Genomic DNA, 15,474 nt, shown 5'->3' on the forward strand with positions numbered 1-15,474 from the left:
GTTTTTCATATACATTACAATTAAATATATTTGTTCTCATTTTAGTTCTTTGGAGTTTATATCCATACGATTAAAATTTTTAGTGGTTTCATGTAATGTTTCTTTGTGCAGCCCTGATGTCTTGAATTGCTAATGCAAAAGAGAATCTTATTTAAGGGAAATGGTAGATGTGTTTAGGCAAATATATGAACACACAACAGATAATGAATGAATCCTATGCAAAGTTTCAGGTCAAGTTTTTAATTGTGACTCCCATGAAACCAGTGTGTATCACTGGTATGAAAGAAAACAGTCCGACTGTTTTCTTTTCTATGTTTTCTTTCATAGATGTAGTCATCTTTTTTCTTTTTTTTTTTTTTTCCTAAGTGCAAATGGAAGATGTGGAAGATTTCTTTCACACATGCTCTTAGTGTGTGAAAAAAGAGTTGAAAAATGTATGACTCTAGGTAGAGAGCACTGGGAATACACTTGTAATACAACTCCTGCTTTTCCCATACCTTTCAGGACAGTGCAGTCCAGCAGATGGCCTGGGGACTGGTCTAGCCCAAGAACTGTTTCTGTATGGTTTGCTGCCATCTCCCATTGGAGACAGAAAAAGCACACAGAGGCCATAAATGTTTTCTTTACAGCAAAAATCATCCTTTCAGGCCTGCAGTTTCCCCAACACAGGAAAATTGAGATCTCAGTCTCCACCAAATGACTAATAGAGATGTCCAGAGAGAGAGCAGATTACTTCCTCCATATATGAGGCCCTTCCCTAAGCATCCACAATGTGCTGTCAACACCAGCGCTGCAGCTGCATCCACGTTAGCAATGCAATTCAGGAGTGCACTTTTGAAGTAAATCTGCTGTTCATACTCCCTTCTGTTTCGCTTGCAATGAGGAGGCGTCTTCAAGGATGTAAACTGGGTTCCTTTGTATTAAACTAAGCTAGGAGACACGCCACAGCACCATAACTTTCACACTTCATGCTACTAATGGGCATTTGAACTTCAGGATCCACTAAAGTTACAGTGAGGTAAAAAGCTTTCAAATGCATTCAGGGTTGACAAGAGATACTCAACACCAGCTTACTCATTATATTCATCTTCTCTTGCCCAAAACTACATGGTAGTACAGACATACCCTACCCTAGCTGCAGGGCAAACAGTCCCAAAACTGCCATCTATGTGACAAGTCTGCAGCACTTTATCATGACGAAATAGATCTATGTTGCTAAGGACTTTCTTTGTCTTGACCAATACTTATGGTCTCTCTGTGCTTTGTGGCGTGGTTTGATGGTCTACTGGACCATCACCCAGTAGAAAATACCAGGCAGAAAATCCCAACCACATCCTCACACTTCTTAATGTATAATGAATGTCATGGGATTTCATGGAGCACTTAAGTTCCTTTATGGACAGAACGGGAATATGGTAAGCAGCAATATGGCAGAGATTTGTTGCATTAGCTTCTTCCAACACCAGCATGCCACCCTCTAGTATTTCCTAAGAACAGTGACATCAGAAAAGGTCTATTGTCACCAGGAGAAGAATAAATTTTGTCTTGTTTTCTGTCCTGAACAGAACTCTGATACTTTTTAATGTAGAAGAAGAAAGAAAGGGGACAGAAGAGGGAGGGGACATATAAATGATGTGCTTTCAATCACTCTCATTTTTCACAGAATCACAGAACGGCTGAGGTTGGAAGGGGCCTCTGAAGATCATCTAGTCCAACTCCCCTGCCAAGCAGAATCACCTAGAGCACATTGTGCAGAATGGCATCCAGGCAGGTTTTGAATATCTCCAGAGAAGGAGATTCCACAACCTCTCTGGGCAAACCAGAGTTCCAGTGCTCTGTCTCCCTTACAGTAAAGACGTGCTCTCTCATATACAGACAGAACTTTCTGTGCTTCAGTTTGTGCACGTTGCTTCTTGTCCTGTCACTGGTCACAACTGAAAAGAGTCTGGTTCCATCCTCTTGACACCCTCCCTTCACATATGCATTGATGAGATCTCCCCTCAGTCTTCTGTTTTCCAAGCTAAATAGGCCCAGCTCCCAGCCTGTCCTCATACAACAGGTGCTCCAGTCCACTAATCATTTTAGCAGCCCTCCTCTGGACTCGCTCCAGTAGTCCCATGTCCCTCTTCTACTGGGGAGCCCAGAATTGGACACAATACTCTAGGTGTGGCCTCACCAGGGCTGAGTAGAGGGGGAGGATCACCTCCCTTGACCTTGTCCAGCAGGTCAGCCCCCAGCCTCTACTGGTGCTTGGGGTTATTCCTCCCAAGGTGCAGGACCCTGCACTTATTCTTGTTGAACTTCACTAGGTTCCTCTTGGCCCATCTCTCCAGCCTGTCAAGGTCCCTGTGAATGGCATCACAGTCCTCTGGGGTATCACCCACTCCTGCTAGCTTTCTGTAATCAGCAAACTTGCTGAGGGTGCCCTCTGTTCCATTATCCAGGTCATTGATGAGTAAGTTGAATAACACTGAATCCAGTACTGACCCCTGGGGGACACCCCTAGCTACAGGCCTCCAACTAGACTCAGTGCCACTGAGCACAACACTCTGAGGCCTGCTATCCAGCCAATTATCAATCCACCTCACTATCCACTCATCTAGGCCACACTTCCTGAGCTTGCCTATGAGGATGTTACAGGAGATAGTGTCAAAAGCCTTGCTGAAGTCAAGGTAGACCACTTCGACCCGTCTCCCCTCATCCATCCAGCTAGTCATCCCATCATAGAAGGCTATCAGATTGGTTAAGCATGATTTCCCCTTGGTGAATCCATGCTGATTATTCCTGATCACCTTCTTATCTTCCACATGCTTGGAGATGACCTCCAGGATGAGCTGCTCCATCACCTTTCCATTAAGTCCATATTAATTTAGACTCCTAATTTTGTGTGTCCTGTATGGGTGACCCATTCGGTGACAAACTGGAGCTGATTGATACGGCGGTGCACTAAAGGTTAAGAAGAAGGTTACTCAGAGGCATAGAGTGGTAACCAGGCTAGAATAAGAGAAAGCGGGAACCAATAAGAAGGAGTTGTTAGGCTCGGACGGGCCTATAGAGGGCTACGCGTGATCAAAAGGAATGCACCAATCAGAAGTCTGTAACTATGTTTGCCAGCCACGTGCAGCGCGTTTAGGGGCTCAGAAAAACTATATAAGATCTGGCATTGGGACAATAAAGGGTCTCCATTTCTTGACTATCTTGGAGTCCGTGTCGTCATTCCCTTCAGTTCTGAATAACATCTTAGTTTCTTAGAAGGCATGGTGTGAATGTTCTCCCATATGTAGAATCAGAGAATCATAGAATATACCAAGTTGGAAGGGACCCATAAGTATCATTGAGTCCAACTCCAACCTGGTCTACTAGGGACTGATGGGGTCCACCTATCAGAGAAGCAGAACAGCATCTTCAGTCATAGAATTGCCAAGCTAGTGAGGAGGGCTTTAAACTAGTGTTGCCAGGGGAGGGGAACTTCAGTCAGTCCTGCTCCTCCCACTTTGACACCAGTGTCAGTGATAGGTACTCAGAGCCTGGAGAAGGGTCAGCAGGAAAGCACCTGAAGAGCAGCGCAAAGGAAGTCCAGCCACGCCAGCCAGTAACTCAGTTTCATTAGGAGCCCAACTTAAGTGTCTCTATGCTGACTCATGTAGCATGGGAAATAAACAAGAGGAGTTAGAGATGTATGTACACCTGGAGGGCTGTGACCTCATTGGCATTACGCAGATGTGGTGGGATGGCTCCCATGACTGGAGTGTTGGAACAGAAGGATATAGGCATGGTGGGATAAAGCCCTGGAGGGAAAGGGGCCCAAGAAAGCTGGTTAATATTCAAGGATCATCTCCTCCAAGCTCAGGACTGATAAATCCCAACAAAGAGGAAGTCAGACAAAAAATCCAGGAGACCTGCATGGATGAACAAGGAGCTCCTGGCCAAACTCAGACAGAGAAAGGAGACCTACAGACAGTGGAAGCAAGGATAGAGAGCCTGAGAAGAATACAGAGGAATTTGCTGAGCAGCCAGGGATCAGGTTGGAAAGCTGAAGCCTAATTGAATTAAATTTGTCCAGGGACATCAAGGCAACAAGAAAGGCCTCTATAGGTACATCAGTGATGAAAGGAAGACTGGGGAAATTGTGGTCCCTCTCCATAAGGAAATGGGAGACCTAGTTACCTGGGATATGGAGAAGGTTCAGTTACTCTATAACTATTTTGCCTCAGTCTTCACCAGCACGAGCTTCAGACATGTAAACCAAGCACCAGAAGGCAAAAGCAGAGACTGGGGGAATGAAGAACAGCCCACTGTAGGAGAAGGTCAGCTATGAAAACATCTAAGGAACCTGGAGATGCAAAAGTCCATGGGACCTAATTAGATGCATCCATGGGTCCTGAGGGAACTCTTGGGTGAGGTTGCTAAGCCACTGCCCATCATATTTGAGCAGTTGTGGCAGTTCAGGAACAGGGGAAACATCAAGCTCATTTTTAAAAAGGGAAAAAATGAAGGCTTAGGGAACTACAGGCCAGTGGATCTCACCCCTGTGCCCAGCAAGATCACGGAGTAGGTCCTCCTGGAAACTATACTAAGGCACATGGAAAATAGAGAAGTGATTGCTGACAGCCAACAAGGCTTTATTAAGAATGAATTGTGCCTGACAACTCTGATGGCCTTCTACAATGTGGTTACAGCATTGTTGGATAGGGGAAGAGCAACTGACATCATCAGCCTGGACTTCTGCAAAGCTTTTGACACTGCCCTGCATATCCTTGTCTCTAAATTGGAAAGATGTGAAGTACAGACACCTCAGTGGGTCAGGAATTGGCTGGATGGTTGCACTCAAAGAGTTGCAGCCAATGGCTCAATGTCCAAATGGAGATCAGTAACAAGTGGAATTCCTCATGGGTTGGTACTGGGACAGGTGCTGTTTAACATCTTTGTCGGTGACATGGACAGTGGGATGGAGTGCACCCTCAGCAAATTTACCAATGACACCAAGCTGAATGGTTTGGTCGACATGGTGGAGGGAAGGGGAGCCATCCAGAGGGACACAGACAAGCTTGAGAAGTGGGCCTGTGCGAACCTCATGAAGTTCAATAAGGCCAAATACAAGGTCCTGCACCCGGGCTGGGGCAATCCCAAGCACAAATACAGGCTGAGCGAAGAATGAATTGAGAGCAGCTCTGAGGAGAAGGACCTGGGGGTGTTGGTTGATGAGAAGCTCAACATGAGCCAACAGTGTGCACCTGCAGCCCAGAAAGCCAACCACATCATGGGCTGCATCAAGACAAGCATGGTCAGCAGGTTAAGGGAGGTGATTCTCCCACTCTGTTCTGCTCTCGTGAGACACCACCTGGAGTGATGCATTCATCTCTGAGCATCCAGCACAAGAAGGACGTGGACCTAGTAGAGTGAGTTGAGCGGAGGGCCAAGAGGATGATCAGAGTGCTGGAACACCTCTTCTATGAAGAGAGGCTGATGGAGTTAGGGTTGTTCAGCCTGGAGAAAAGAAGGTTCTGGGGAGACCTTATAGCAGTCTTCCAGTACCTAAAGGGGTTCTACAGGAAAGCTGGAGAGGGACATTTTAACAGGGAGTGTAGTGACAGGACAAGGAGTAATGGATTTGAACTAAAAGAGGACAGGTTTAGATTCTGTTTGACTAAAGTATAACTTATTTATCTTTAAGCTATGCTTTACATTTAAATTTACTGCTTTTTATAATATGAAGGGTTTTTAAATATATATCTGAACAGAAGCATCATAATGTGTCGCAGACATAGAAATTTGGAAATTGAGAGGACCATCTGGATAGGATCAAAGAGATCTAGCTTCCAGATAGATCTAAGCAAGCAATGAAATCTAGTCAAAAATGTCTAATGAGTTCTCTTTCCTTTTGTAGTTGGAAAATGCTAATATTGAAATCTCAGAAATAATTCCTCAGAAGGAGAAATGTCATGCAGTATGTTGGAATTCTCTGATGCAATGATGTCACTGCTGGCTGGATTATTCTTGGCAGACACTATTTACTTTGTGCAAATCAGAGCATTCAAAACTTCTGGTGTACTGCATCCACCTCTCTGATTTATTCTTCTAGCTCATGTTCTTTTCTTCAGGCACAAGCTTAAACAGAAATCTACATTTAAAAGGACCATAGTTTATAGTAATATAGAAAGAAAAAGAGGAAAAGAACATATAACAAAAATCTGTTTTGTTTCTGAGTCTTTCCAAAATACTTGTGACAAGAAATATATCAGTCAGAGCAATTTCTTTTGATGGTATCTGGAAGATGCAGAATACTATGATTCCATGGCTCTTTCTGTATGAAATAAACCAAGAAGTGGGCCAAGAAAGACCACCTGCCACAGATACATTTCCAGCTCCAAGCATGACAAATCCTCACAGTGTTGGGGTGAGATGTGCAAATGAAACAACTTCTTTTGCATGCCGGTTCCTCTGCTAAAGAAATGCAAGTACTCATGCAGAAACCATGGCATTCTCTGAGTTAGCTGGTGATCTAGCATAACGAACCATGCTTATATAGATACAGTCTTTATGACTTCAATCAAAATAGTATAAGAACATGCTTGAATTTTCCTTTTTTTCCACCAAAGCTGTTTCTGCACAAAATGAATGATGCTCATGCTGTCATTCCTTCTTCTTTCAGTATGATTCATCTGAGCAGGATACATAGTATTTATCTATAGTTATGTCTCCATTAACATAATCTCAGTCAAATGAGTAGCCTTAAGTCTTGCGTCAAAATTAGTAACACACACTTCCTACAGATATAACTGCATGCTGATCATTAAAATTATACGTACATGAATAAAAGTATCCTGTTACAAAGCAAAGAGATTGTTTTTATATGACCTTCATGAGTGATAGTATGTCTGTATGGAAAATGCTCTGATACCAAAATAAATAAAAATCCAAGATCCTCCATATGGACTAAGGTTTCTGCTGGTCGAATATAGGAAAGTGCAGGGAAAAGTTGGGGAATGGAGATCCAGAGCTGAGAATGTTAACTGAAATGTGAAAATTAAAGCAAGCTTTGAGCCAGTAATGAAAGGTTAACCTCAGAAATATAATTACCAAACATTCAAGTAGTACAGAGTAATGATGCCTGCAAATTGAACTATAAAGGCAGACGAGGAGAAGGCAAGTCTTGGTGGTTTGTAGGATAAAGGTATCTTTTTAATTTCTTTTCCTGAATTCTGTATCCACATAAAAGAATGAAATGATCTTTTTCTCTGTAACCTTCCAAGGTTAAAGTAGCCAGCTTTCCAGGGTTTCTGGTAAGAATGATGTTTGTAACCTTCTTACTAAGCAGAGTGAGTGGTTAGTTCCAAGAGGCCAAGATAGATACAATGGCTACAATAGACTGTGGTGAAGCACAATAGTGAAGCTTTCTTATTTCAGTCCCAAAGCTCTGACTGAATTTATCTAAATGTTCAGCAACTGTCATGAACAGTGGTTCTACATTTAATTGATTATTAAATATGTAACTGTAAATTCAAACCCTAAATACAATTGCTGAATTGAAATAAAGAGGAAATTTAATTTTACATTAAGGAACAAGTTGAATGCAGTTTTGACTGTGGAGTTGCCTTCAATTTATTTATAATTCAGTAAGTGCAGAAGAACTATTTAAATAGTTTTTGATTGTCAATTTTTATATATAAGCTTTGATATCAAAGGAAGTCTGAGTTTTCCTATAACAAGAAAGGCAGGAAATACAGTTGGAACAGTAAGTAAGCCTCAGTGGAATCAAAGCATTAAGCATTCTCTGTCTCTTCAATTACTGCTAATAGTTTAAGCTACTGCAGTAACAGAACAGATCACATCATGACTTACTTTGCAAGGTACTTCTAGTACATTACCACATTAACAAACCTGTGCACACAAAAAAACAAAAGATGGGTCTCAGAAAATATGATACTAGCAATAAGACTGCTTTATGATATTTGCAATAAATGATGACAAATTCCAAAATATAAGAGAATTTCTTTAAAAACATGAAACACATTACTTTTTGTGTTAATAAATAATAAAATGAATCATTTTTGAGGGCTGGTACCCTGCTTTATGTGTCTGACTGCAAATTTGTAAAAAAAAAAAAAAAAAAAAAAAAGCATTATTTCATAGAATCTTAGAATCACGGAATCATAGAATCATAGAATGGTTCAGGTTAGAAGAGACCTTAAAGATCAACTAGTTCCAATCCCCCTGCCATGGGCAGGGATGCCACTCACTCGATCAGGCTGACCAAGGCCCTATTCAACCTGGCCTTGAACACCTCCAGGAATGGGGCATCCACAACCTCTCCGGGTAACCTGTTCCAGTGCCTCACCATCTTCTGAGCGAATAATTTCCTCCTAATATTTAATCTAATTTTCTTTTAGTTTAAGACCATTCCCCTTGTCCTATCATTATCTACTTGAGTAAAAAGTCCCTCTCCATTCTTTTTAAAAGCTCCCTTTAAGTACTGAAAGGCTGCAATGAGCTCACCCCAGAGCTTTCTCTTCTCCAGGCTGAACATCCCCAGCTCTCCCAGCCTTTCTTCATAGGTGCTCCAGCCCTCTGATCATCTTTGTGGCTCCCCTCTGGACTTGGTCCAACAGGTCCACATCCTTCTTGTCCTGGGAGCCCCAAACCTGAATGCAGTACTCCAGGTGGGACCTCACAAGGGCAGAGCAAAGGGGAACAATCAACTTTCTTGACCTGCTGGTTACTCCTCTGTTGATGCAGACCAGGATGCAATTGGCCTTATGGGCTGTAAGCACACACTGCTGGCTCATGTCGAGCCTTTTATCCACCAGAACCCACAAGTCTTTCTCTGCAAGGCTGCTCTCAATGAGTTCTTCTCCCAGTCTGTACTCCTGTCCAGGATTGTCCTGGCCCAAGTGCAGAAACTCACATTTGGACTTGTTGAATCTCATTAGGTTCACATGATCCCACTTCTCCAGCCTGTCCAGGTCCCTTTGAATGGCATCTCTTCTTTCTTTGGTATCAACTGCACCACTCAGTTTGGTTTCACCTGCAAACTTGCTGAGGGTGCACTCAATCCCATCATCTATGTCACTGATGAAGATACTGAAAAGCACTGGTCCCAAGACAGACCCCTGTGGGACTCCACTTGTCACCAGCCTCCACCTGGACACAGAACGTTTGACCACTACTCTCTTGGTGCAGCCATCAAGCCAATTCCTTATCCACTGGATGGTCCCACTGGATGGTCCACCCTTCAAATCCATATCTTTCCAGTTTAGAGATTAGGATGTCATGTGGGACCATGTCAAAAGCTTTACAGAAGTCCAAGGAGATGACATCTGTCAATCTTAGCTTGTCGACTGATGGAGCCATTCCCTCAAAGAAGGCCACCAGATTGGTCAGGATTTGCCCTTGGTGAAACCATGCTGGCTGCCTTGGATCACTTCCATGTCTTGCATGTACCTTAACATTGCCTCCAGGAGGATCCATTACATGATCTTCCCAGGCACAGAGGTGAGGCTCACTGATCTGTAGTTCCCCAGGTCTTCCTTTCTACCCTTTTTTAAAGTGGGAGTGATGTTTCCTTTTTTTCCAGTCACCAGTGACTTTGCCTGACTGCCATGATTTTTCAAATATGGTGGAGAGTGGATTGGCAACTACATCAGCCAATTCCTTCAGGACCCTGGGATGCATGTCATCAGGCCCCATAGACTTGTAGTTGTTAAGTTGTGTCAGAAAATCCCAAACTTGCTTTTTACTGTGGGAGGGACTCTGCTGCTCCAGCCCCCACCTAGAGGTCTGGGGACACGAGAGATGTGGGAAACCTAACCGCCAGTGAAGACCAAGGCAAAGTAGTTAAGTACCTCTGCCTTCTCCATGTCTGTTGTTACCAGTTCTCCATCTTCATTTGTCAGAGGTGGTAAGCTCTCCTTAGTCTTTCTTTTGTGGCCAATGTACCTATAGAACCCCTTCTTGTCATTCTTTGCATCCCTCGCCAAATTTAGCTTTGTCAGTGCCTTGGCTTTCCTGATCCCATCCCTGCACATCTGGACAGCATTTCTGTACTCCTCCCAGGACACATGACCCTGCTTCCACTGTCTGTACATTTCCTTCTTTTGCCTAAGTTTGACCAGCAGTTCCTTTTTAAGCCACGCTGGTTTCCTACCTTCCCTGCTTGATTTGTTACATATGGGAATAGAGAGCTCCTCTGCTCTAAGAAAAATATGCTTAAAGAGTTGCCAGTTCTGATCAGATCCTCTGTCCCTAAGGACATTATGCTGTGGTATCTCATCCACTAATTCTTTGAACAGCTGGAAGTTCACTTTGCTAAATTTCAGGGTCTTGACTATGCTCTTAGCCAGGCCCATATACCTCAAGATCACAAACTCAACCAGGGTGTGGTCACTGCAATCCAGGCTTCCTCCAGTCTTAATCTCTTTAATGAGCTCTTCTGCACTGGTGAACACCAGATCACCTACAGAGTAAACCCAGACTTTATATGACATCAAATGAACTGTTCTCATTTCTACATCTTCATAAACTTAATTGAAGCCGAAATAAAAGAAACTTTATAAGGACTCATATATGACATTTTGGGGGATTATTCAGTTATGGAATAAAAAGTGCCAGTCTAGGTTTAACCTGCATTTTAACATGCTCAGCATACCTAATGCATTTTTTTTTGTTTAATTTAAGATCCATATTATGGAAGTAGGAATGAAAGAGTTCAGTTTTATATTATTTTAAGGTGTGCTGGTTTTCTTTATAGGGTATTCACATAATTCAAGCACTATGGATCTAAAAAAGTTATGCCTAAGCTTGTAGGCTTTGCTTTTTGAAAATAATGTGATTGTTGTGATGCTTTAGACAAAATGTAATCCTTGTTACAAAAAGTAGTTTATAAATTATAGCAGTTAAGTAATTGCTTTCAAAATCTTCATCCCAAAATTTCAGCACAGGTTATTTTTTAGTAAAACCTCACAACACCCAAGAGTAAGTAGCTACTACAAAATCTATTCCAACATCAGTTTAAATGGAGAAAAGTTTTTTGTCCATTATATTAGACATTCTTGTATTTGGCCATATGTTAAATGGGTTAAGTTAGGTTCTTTTAGTTTATCAGTAAAGAAGATATACGAGAAGTAAACACAACACTCTGGTTTTGTTATTGTCCTATACAGTAATATATACAACATTGACAATTTCCAAAAAGACAGTTGTGTCATTTGGAAAAGACAGAATTCCTCTAACATTATAAAAATATGTAATGAGTTCAGGCTAAATAATTCAGTAAAGTTCCAAAGACAGAAATTACCTACTTCTACAATAAGAAATATCAGGAGATCCAATTACTGCACTGTAAGAAAAGCTTTTTTTTCACCTCTGGGATACACTGAAGAGATCCTCCCAGCTAGAAGAACTCAGCTGAGGAAGGGTAAGCAAGCTCTTCCTGTGAAACTGTTGGATCTGTAGTGGTTTGACAGTCAATACTGTCAGTGTTGTCAGTATACCAATATTTCTTATTTTATGTCTACCTTTTCATAGATTGATTCCATATTATTGGTATGTGCTCACAGATAGAGCAATAATTTCAAGCTCTTTTCAATTTTTGTGAAAATGTCTGGTTTGATTAGTTGTTACTTCATTCACTCAAAAAGGAAGAATGCAAATGTCATATTTTGTTGAGGAACTCAATGACTGTTTTTTAGCTTCATTTCTTCCTACAACTATGCTCCCTGTTGAATGATCATGTGATGCTGCTTCCTGTGATCATGTGATCATGTGATGCTGCTTCCTAAACTGCTTCCTGTGATCATGTGATGCTGCTTCCTAAACTATGCATATCCCTAATTATGCAAAATGGCAAGCTTTTTGAGAGAGAAGCTGAAGAGAGTAGATTTTGAGAGCCTGAAGCTAACTGAAAGATCTGGATTTAATAGCTTAGGCTAAGGTATCTAAGCTATCGAATGTTCCTTTGACCTGCCAACTTCTGCCATCTTTTTTTGTGTCTGATGATTATTTTTTTCTTGTGTTTACCCTACAGGGCTCTATGAAAACTATCCAACCAATGCAGAACCAGAATGCTGTGATGTCAGATGGGGACTATTATCAGATCATCAATCCAAAGGGACTATAAAAACAAGTGGCTCAACAATATGTCACAGGACATCGCTCACAGTTTCATCAGCATCAAGACTGTGTAACAGCAGACTTAAACTGTGTGTTCTTGTATTAATTCTCTTACATACAGTACTTACAGTCTCAGCAACACAGAACTCAACGGGACTGGGCTTTGGAGGCATAGCAACTTTGGAAGATAATTCAACCAATGAGGAATAAAAACAACAAAAAAATGGATTCATCTTATATCATGGAAACACAAGAGGCCCTATTGACTACAGTCAGAAATAGCAATGACTGAGTGCTTTACCTTCAGATCTCTTCTTGAATGACCATTTGGGTAAAAAGAAAAGAATGGGCCACTACCCAAACAACAAGGACACAAGAACACAGCTTTTTATTGACTAAAAGGCTGTATGGTGACTTAAATTTCTCACACCATTTTATACACTGTGTTTTAATGTTTGGAGTTTCTTTTTTGTTTGTTTTTTGCACTTGTTAATACAGGATTTTATTTTTGGGACGGTTTCTCAAAGCTAAATTAAGTCTTTTCTCTGTCGATATATTTCTAGTCATTGTGTGTGTTCATCTGATAGTTCTGTCTTTTATGTCCTGTCAGTTTCTATTAGAGGAATGACTGCTATGATTCCATGACATAGCAACAAAATGATAATAATAATAATAAAATAAAATTTAAAAAGAAAAAAAGAAAAAAAAAGAAAAAAAGAAGAAAAAAAAAAACAAAAAGAACAATGAAATAAAATAAAAATTAAAAAAAAAAGAAAAAAAGACAAAAAAAAAAGACAAAAAAAATCAAACAAACAAACTTAACTGTCCTCTTACCCATGGGAACCATTCATCTCCTTTCCCTTCCCCATCTCCTCTTACAGAACATACACTTGCTTCTGTTTGTGTAATCACAATGAATGGGCACACAATTCCAGTGTGCCTCTGCCACTGTTGCACAAACCAGTTGACTGAGCAAACCCAAAAGGAGCATGAAGGGGGTTCCTTTTAGCTGAACAAATATGTGCTCTCCTTACAAGGTGGGATCGGACAGTTAAAAATGTAAAAAAATATATAACAAACTGTTGCTCCAATACCCATTTTGAAGAAGTCCAGTCCTTTCTCACTGGTCAGTTGAACAGGAGCAGCCTCTTTTAGACGTGCTATGTAAAACCAGTTAAGCTCAGCAAGTTGAGTAGTTGGGAAGCCTTCATATTGGAGGTGAAGGATTGGCATTCATTGTGAATTACGTTTTGAGTTTTCCTGCTGTCACATAACCAGCAGTTTTCCATAAGGAATGGGAGCAAAGAGCTTCCAAAATCCAAGTATTTTTGTCTCAACAAAATTACACTAGAAGCCTTTTGGCATCTACAACACATAGTATTTTTGATTTTAATTCCATTGTTTTTCTAAAATCTACATGTTGTTGAAAGTTACTCTAGTTATTAAGGGTGCACAAGAATGTGTTAGCACAGATAAATAAACTATTTTGTTTTATATATGTAGGACAACCATTTTCATAAATGTGCAATAAAACCATAAAGATATACTAGGATATGAATAGTCAAGAGAAAAGATTGTAATCTTCTGCTTTTTCATTGTTTGGAGTGGCTTTTAATTTGTTTATTTTTATTTTTGTGGGAACATTTCACCTGCTGAGTGTATGACAGTTTGCATTTTAAAAAGGCTTTTTAGAGTTTACAGTAGAATCAATGGAAGGAAAAGTTAATAAGGGCTGTTTTTAAAAACTTTACATTCCTTCCTATTCTCTAACTACACTTAGGAAGTGCACTTTAGAGATGTTTGCTGTGTAGCTGGGAGATGAAGGAAAATTATAGGAAATGTTCTCTTAGGAAATAAAATATAGTTATCTACTTTCTAGCTATGAAATACCCCTTGATAAATATTAATGTTGTAAGAACATTTAATCACTGGTGCATAATATGTGTTTTTGTATACACTTTATGGTCTGTTAAATTCTGGAGGAAAAAAAAAAAAAATGGAGAAGATAACCATGCTGCTTAAGCGGTTCAAGATGCACACGTTAAACTGCAAAAGCTCAAATATTTTCAAAAGTATTTGTTCTGACAGTGTTTTATTATAACCCGGACTGAGGAACCTAAAATGATCTGTGCAAATACAACAACAAAAAGCACCAGCTAATGCAAAATTCTTCAGCACTGGTTTGTTTCTATAATTTCTCCTCTTCCTTCCTTCCATATGGTATATTTTGTTCAATAAAACATGGTGCTTTTCAGTTATTTTATTTTCTGTTAGAGACACATATATTAATTATATTGAATTGATGCAAAAACTGGGAAAAATGCAGAAATGTAAACGAAAAAGCCTTAACTAATGGTAGAATATAGACTTTTGAAAGGATAGAGATATTATTGAAAAGTGATGGAGCAATAACTGGGCAGTGCTCTGGTACTGTAAAACAGCTGAGTCACATTACTGAGAAAGCTCTTACTAGGTGAGCTCTTGTTCAACTGACCTCTTAATTCAAGTGTACGTGGTCAGTAAACAGTTTGTTATAACCTTTATCTACCTCTGCTGTGCAAAGGCCATCCAACATCCATTTCTGTGATGTTCCTCATAGATTTTTGTTCACACCATTAATCATTATCATCTGTTTTTATACTGTACCAATACACTAGCAAGTCGGATTCATCCCAAGTGAATTGGCACATGAAGAAGAGTTATTATTTCTGTTTTGCCTCATGGTGAATTAATGTAGAGAGCTATTTTTAAGGCATATGCTTTCCTCTCTCCTGCTCTTCTTCATCCTTCATCCTTATTTTTCTATAAAAATGTTTTCAAGTGGTGTCAGTGAAAAATATGACTGCTTGGCTACACTCAGTCATGTGTCATAGAATATGAGAGACATGAGGAAAAACAGTGACAACATCATTACATGAATAAAGTAGCCAAATTAATGTTGGGCAAAAAGAAGCAGGAAGCAATTGCAGACTTTCAATTATTACTTACATGATGCAGTAAATTCCTCCCCTTCCCACTTGGAGTCAGTGCCTGCAGTTCAATGATATGTAATTTTTCTCTGTCATCTTTTTTGAGGTTTGTTTCTTTAATTTTTGAAACAAAGAGTCATGTTGTAGAGATGACTGCTGCTGGGGTATATGTTTCCATTTTCACTCCAGCAGTGTGGTATACAGCTTCTCTTGGTGGCATCTGGGACATCAGGAGTAGACCAGGACTCTTCTATGAAGTTAAGCAACACGTAATCATGTATGATGCAAAATTTCATTCCATCCATTCCTCATTCGTAATAGTTTTCCTGGCACAAACTTAAGCATGCTCGATATTGTGCACATATTACTTTTTTGCCAGAATAAATTTGCATCTTGC

The 15,474-nt window shown here is 40.4% G+C and overlaps 1 protein-coding gene across 1 annotated transcript in view; it reads left to right on the plus strand.

The window, feature by feature from the left end:
• The window catches only part of NALF1 (NALCN channel auxiliary factor 1), a 513,841-nt gene extending 501,324 nt beyond the window's left edge, over positions 1–12,517 (plus strand). The window contains exon 3 of the mRNA XM_035557077.1: positions 12,023–12,517. Coding sequence (XP_035412970.1) covers positions 12,023–12,318 — 296 coding nt within the window. The 3' untranslated portion in view covers positions 12,319–12,517. The remainder of the gene's footprint in view (positions 1–12,022) is intronic.
• The last annotated feature ends 2,957 nt before the right edge of the window (positions 12,518–15,474 follow it).

This window comes from Cygnus atratus, chromosome 1 (assembly GCF_013377495.2).
Source record: "Cygnus atratus isolate AKBS03 ecotype Queensland, Australia chromosome 1, CAtr_DNAZoo_HiC_assembly, whole genome shotgun sequence".
Classification (NCBI taxonomy): Eukaryota; Metazoa; Chordata; class Aves; order Anseriformes; family Anatidae; genus Cygnus; species Cygnus atratus.